At 42.5% G+C, this 6,000-nt stretch overlaps 1 protein-coding gene across 1 annotated transcript in view; it reads right to left on the bottom strand.

The window, feature by feature from the left end:
* Positions 1 to 5,503, bottom strand: part of CUL4B (cullin 4B) — a 31,433-nt gene extending 25,930 nt beyond the window's left edge. Inside the window, exons 1-3 of the mRNA XM_058536631.1 lie at positions 5,461 to 5,503; positions 4,182 to 4,706; positions 1,969 to 2,084 (exon numbers count right to left, since the gene is read on the bottom strand). Of these exons, the coding sequence (XP_058392614.1) occupies positions 1,969 to 2,084; positions 4,182 to 4,706; positions 5,461 to 5,488 (669 nt within the window). The 5' untranslated portion in view covers positions 5,489 to 5,503. The remainder of the gene's footprint in view (positions 1 to 1,968; positions 2,085 to 4,181; positions 4,707 to 5,460) is intronic.
* Positions 5,504 to 6,000: the final 497 nt, after the last annotated feature.

Consider the following 6,000-nt stretch of genomic DNA (forward strand, 5'->3'; position numbering starts at 1 on the left):
ACAAAGAGTTTTTTTCCTACAGTAAAACTATTTGCTTCAAACACTGCACTACAAAGGCATTCGAAGTGCTGTGGTGTATTAGTGAGGCAGCGTGGTAGTCAAAGTGCACCAGACAAGAAACTTGGGCACCTCAGTTTGAGTCCCCTGCCCTGCCAATATATGACTCTGGGGATGTTATTTAACTTCCCTAAGACTCAGTTTCCTTATCAATAGAGTGGGATAATAACTACTACCTTATCTACTTCACAGAGGGTTTCTAAATGCTTAAATGAGATAATAAACGATGAACCTGCTTTGCAGGCTGTCACGTGTACGAAGAAAAGATATTGGACCACATGATCTTTCTTAAGGCCTTTCCAACTCTAACTCCATAATGCTACTTTTATTATTGTACAACTTAGGAGCCATGTATGTAATATACCAACATAGCCAAATGAGGTGGGCTTATCTGTAAGTAATAGCGTAGTACTACTATTACTACCTGACACTTACATAGCATTATAATGCTTATAATATTACACAGCATTATTACTATATGTTGGGCATCATTCTGAGTGTTTTGCATGCACTGACTCATTTAACTTTCACAGCAACAGAAACTGGTGATCTCAATTGACATATTACAAGTGAAAAAGCCACACTGTGGCTTATGAAGAAGTTTGACTAGTGATAATATCATCTTATATTTCTGTATCACAGTAGATGATTTCACAAACATCTTATTTGATTCTTCTGAGCAACCTCCTGAGGTAAATAGGCCAAGTACTCTTTCCCCTATTTTACAGAGGAGGAAACTGAAGCTGAGAGAGGTTTAGTTCCTTGACCAAGATCATAAGGATAACAGCAGCCAAAACTAGATCCCAAAACTGTCTTCTGACTCCTAATCCAGGGTTTGTCCATCACCATACTACCTCTGCAACTAAAATGAACAGACAAAAACTACAAATTCTGATCAACTGACCCAACATAATTTCTTACAAGGTACTCATCAATACAAAAACCCAAGCTATTAGAGTCTAAAGTATTTTTTTATACAAAACTGCTGATGCTATAATGGAAAGAAACTTCTTGGGCCGGCCCGGTGGCTTAGCGGTTAAGTGCGCGCGCTCCACTGCTGGCAGCCCGGGTTCGGATCCCGGGTGCGCACCGAGGCACTGCTTCTCCGGCCGTGCTGAGGCCGCGTCCCACATACAGCAACTAGAAGGATGTACAGCTATGACATACAACTATCTACTGGGGCTTTGGGGGAAAAATAAATAAATAAATAAAATCTTTAAAAAAAAAAAAAAAGAAAGAAACTTCTTGAATTGGTTGTATCAAAAATATAGGTAGGGCAAAATATCTTGGTAGCAAGAAGTCTAAATCAGTAATTGCCTTCACCAGTATATTTAAATTAAAGACTTCAAGTACAGACCCACTTGTTAAGCAAAAGAAATAAACCTGAACCTCTGACCATCACTGGAATACAACCCGCTGCTCATTTTTTGGCTAAGGTGTGTCCGGTAGCCCAGGAGATAAGACAACATACAGAGCAAGAAAAAGAAATGGCCAAAGGCTACTAATAGGAAGGAGGGAGAATAAAGTATATGGAGAATATCTGCATTTCTTGAGGCATTTCCTATAGGTAACACCACTTAGCAAGAAGAATCACAATAAAATGACATGTCACCAGAAATATCTTTGGGATCCAGGCTATAGGATTCCTTTATAGGTAAAACCTCTATTATACCAAGGTACTCCTAACTATAAATCCTAATCAGAAGGTTCCAAGAAAAGCCCAATTTATACCAATATGACTGTACCCATAGTTTATGTCAGAATATGTGGTCTGATTATAAAACAGTGCATAAACCAACTGAGAAACTGTAATTAGAAGGGAATCAAAAGTCTACATAAGGACCCATTTCAGAAAATAAAATCCACTTCAATTTATGCTAACGAAAGCTGGTTATTCACATTAATACATACCTGATAGAGTTCTTCTAAATTGTACTTAATCGAAGTACTATTCTGGATAGCTTCCACTGCTTCTTTCAGTTTCTGCCATGTTTCATCTGTGTAGTTTTCTGGTAATTTAGGCTTATCTAGATGATATATAAAAGGTTGATATCAGAATGGTATGTAGGACATAGTAACGGAAGGATCCATAAAATACAATAATAGTATGACTGCTTTTTAAGGGTAAATTGTGATCTTTATTACACCTAAATAGTCAAGTAACCACTGTATTTAGGCTTCACATAAAGAACAAAATTTGAAATGCCAGAATACTGTTTAAGTCATTTTGACTCACCTATTAAAACTGAGGGTGAGGTTTTTATCTCCTATTGACTGTATTGCTTCAAAAAACAAAAATTCAAGAATGACAGATAAAAAATAACAATCCTGATCTTATTCCATCATGTGTAAAACCTAAGTCAGTCAACATGAATTTTGTACCTGAGATTTAAAATACTGAATGCCTATTATGTACAAGGTACCTTATAAATATCCGAACCTTCCTAATAATGCCCTGAGGAAGGTATTATTACGCCTATTTTGCAACTGTGGAAACTGAGGCTGGAAGATTCATTTAGTAAGGCTTGCCCAAGGTCACCATAGCTAGTCAATGGCAAAGCTGGGATTCTAATCCAGGTCTGTTTGACCCCCCACATTTATGCAGCATCTACAGAAATGGAGAGAAACATCTTAACTCAGGTTTTGACTTAAACTGCATTTCTGAGCAGAGTAAAATTTTAAAAAATTAAAACATCCAAATGACTCCAGAACCTATGTAGCATTTTCAGAATGAAAAGGAACATCTTAATCCAGGCTTTAGTTTAAAATTCATTGACCAGCAATGAGTACTTTTTTTAAATGAAAACATCCAAATGCCTTAATAATGTGTTTTTATTTTAGGAGGGAGAGAAAAAACCCAAACAAACAAAATCTCTGAAACCAGTATGCAAATGCAATTAGGATCACAGCTCATCTCTTTAAAACTCCTTGGCTATTAAATCGATATATTTTAAGTGAAACAGTGAATACATTAGTCAATCAGAATTCATATTTACTTCAGAAAAGTCTACTATTAAATCAGAAATATTACAACACTCTTGAGATCCTGGGGATGGGAGAGGAGTGATAGAAAAAAAATGGTTAAAAATAACACTATAACCCCCTGCTTGAGACAAAATAGAGCACATTCCTGATTTCCACACTAATGTTGAAAACACAAGCATGGAAAATCTAATTTTCTCAATACTAACATCTAGCCACAAGGCACTTATCTGGTAAATATTACTTTAGTTCATTCATTTACTTCTCCACTTAATAAACATTTTAGCATCTAATACCTGCCAGTTAAGGGTGTTGAAAAAGTTAGTCAGAAAAACAGAAACACAGTCAACGGATAAAAAGTAATTCAGCTCAATTACATTTTTTTAAATTGCTGATTTTATATTTGTATCGATGCCTTCATAATACTCTCAATCACATATCTGAAACACAAAAGGAACAAATTTTCCTAAAAGCTGCAGGTTAGTACTTTAAAACCCATCTTAGTGATAAAAAAATAGATACAGTACTTGATCCTATCTTTAGACTAGTGGTACACAGTTACTACTTCTGTGTATACACATTATTTTTCACTGCCAAACCCTACCTTTGGGAAGAAATGCAGAGATCATAAACATTTTTCTCCAAATACTGCTTCCATAATGAGTGTCAAGAATACAGTATTCAACATTATAAATCTAACTATAAATCTTATTTGAGCATGAAAATGTCACCATTTCTACCTGCATTTCTAGGGACTGGAGAATGTGGCCTACTGAAGCATAAAAATAAAAATCCCAGCAGTGCCAAGGCTCACTATGCACCTGAAATAAATAAACCTCTTTAGAATACAAATTTCTCACCTGTAAAATCCGGATCAATCATACCGATGGTCAATGTTATCAGGAATGACAGATTAGATACAATAGGCTGAGACAGACCTCAAAATACTACACACAAACACCCAGTGCATACTTCAGCACAAGGATACAAACCACCCCCCCAAAAAAGGACCTCCCTCTGCCTCACTGATTATGCATAAAACATTAGGCCACCTCTATGCTGTTTAATATATTAACATAGAGCACGTGACCACTCAAGTGTCAAATCCTTAGTAGGTGATTATGGATTTTGGCCTTGGTTACCTTTAAAGTTCTTGATCACTAACTTCTTAGCAGAGCCAGGCTTGCTGTTAGCAAAGCTAGAGGCGGTGGTAGATTTGGCTAGGCCGTTTGCGTGATGCACCGAAGCCACAGAAGAGATTAATATACTCTTATTTTTAAGTTGCTGCTGCTGAGATGTTGCAGCAGTTGGTGAAGAGGAGGAGGAGGAGGAGGAGGATTCCTCAGCCATCTTCGCATCAAACCCTACAAACTCCAGGTTGTCGTCAAAACGCAGCTTCTTCTGTACCGGTACGTGGCTGGAAGCAGCCACTGAAACCCCCAGGCAGAAGGACGAGGTTGAAGGGGATGCCGAATCCCTGGGTTGTAAAGGAGGAGAGGAAGAGGCGGAATCAAAGTCTTCTCTCTCGTTACTACTGTTACTGCTGCTACTGCTGTTTAACTTTCTCTTCTTAGCAGAGGTGGGCGGAGTGGTGCTGGTATTACCATCAGTGGCAGATCTGACCTCCTGAGCAGCAGCAGCAGCTGAGGGATTGGGGGAAGAAAAACCTGTTGGAAACATGAAAATAGCGGGGTCAACAGGCAGAGGAGCATCAAAAACCTAGGTTTATATGCCTGCGTGCGTGTAGGAGAGAAGGTGGCAGTGCTAGAGGGGGAAGGGAAGAAAGAAGAGAGGAGAAACACAGAGGACGAGAAGGAAAGTGAAGGGGGGGCTACACCGGGGGAATGGGAGGGTTTGGGAAGGCGGATAGGCTGACACCAGGAGTGAGCAGAACGAGGGGGGAGAACGAATGAGGAGGCAGACAGGTAAACGGCCGTGCCGTCCCCCTCCCCTGCTTTTCGGTCTCTCTCCCCCCTTTCTGCAGGAGCGACTCAGTGAGTCTGTGAGGCGGCAGCTCCTCCTCCTTTTCTCCCTCTCTCTGGGAGGGGAGATGCCGGGGCTGGGGGGAGGGGGAAGGGGGAGAGGACCGGGGCTTGTTATTGTCAATAGCACAAGAGGCTAAAGATGGCGCCACTTCCGGTCACGCGGCCGCGAGGGAGGGGCGGCGTCTGTCCCCGGGAGTGGGGGGTGGAGAGAAGCACTGCAGGCGCCGGGGGGCGGGGGAGCTGGCTCGCGGGGAGGCGATGGGCAAGGGGCGGCTAAGGCGCCCGAGACGCTCGTGCTCCTTCGTTCGCTCTGGCTCTCCCTCCCCCTTCCTCACCCGCTCCCCGTCCCTGGCAGCACTCTCCTCACCCGGCCCGCCGGTAACTCCCACCCCTCCTTAACGGTCCCGCGGGAAGCTTCGCGCCGCAACGCCCTTACCGGAAGTGACTGGGCAGACACTTTTCATAGCGCCCAGATCCCGAAGCCCCCAGGTCCGCAGGACTTGAGCGGGGGGGTGGGGGAGGGAGAAAAGGGGGGGAAGAGAAGTGGAAAGGGAGGAGGGGGCGGGCCTCCGGGCACCCTCGGAGCTCCTGATTGGAGCTTTCTGGACGTGAGGCGGGCGGGTGAAGGGGGGGTGGCGGGAGAAGGAGCGGGAAGGAGGCTGAAGGGGAGGGGCGGTGGTGACGGTGAGGGGCGGGGTGAGCTAGCTGGGAAAAAAGAGGAGGAGGGAGAGAGGAAGGGAGGGAGTAAAAAGTAAGGGAACGGAGAATGGAAACTTTGAAAGAGATAAAGGAATAAGGAGGAGTTGCAAGGCGAGGGGAGTAACCCGAAATGGAAGAAAATATAATGATGCCATTATGCCTCCAACTAAGGAGGAATGTCATGTTAAGATAGGAAAAGAAAAAGAGCTTAGATGGAAAGAAAGGGAGTTTTTGATTCAGTTGATCTATAAGTTGTTTCTCTTTTATGTCAAGGACA

This window comes from Diceros bicornis, chromosome X (genome assembly GCF_020826845.1).
Source record: "Diceros bicornis minor isolate mBicDic1 chromosome X, mDicBic1.mat.cur, whole genome shotgun sequence".
In the NCBI taxonomy this organism is placed as follows: domain Eukaryota; kingdom Metazoa; phylum Chordata; class Mammalia; order Perissodactyla; family Rhinocerotidae; genus Diceros; species Diceros bicornis.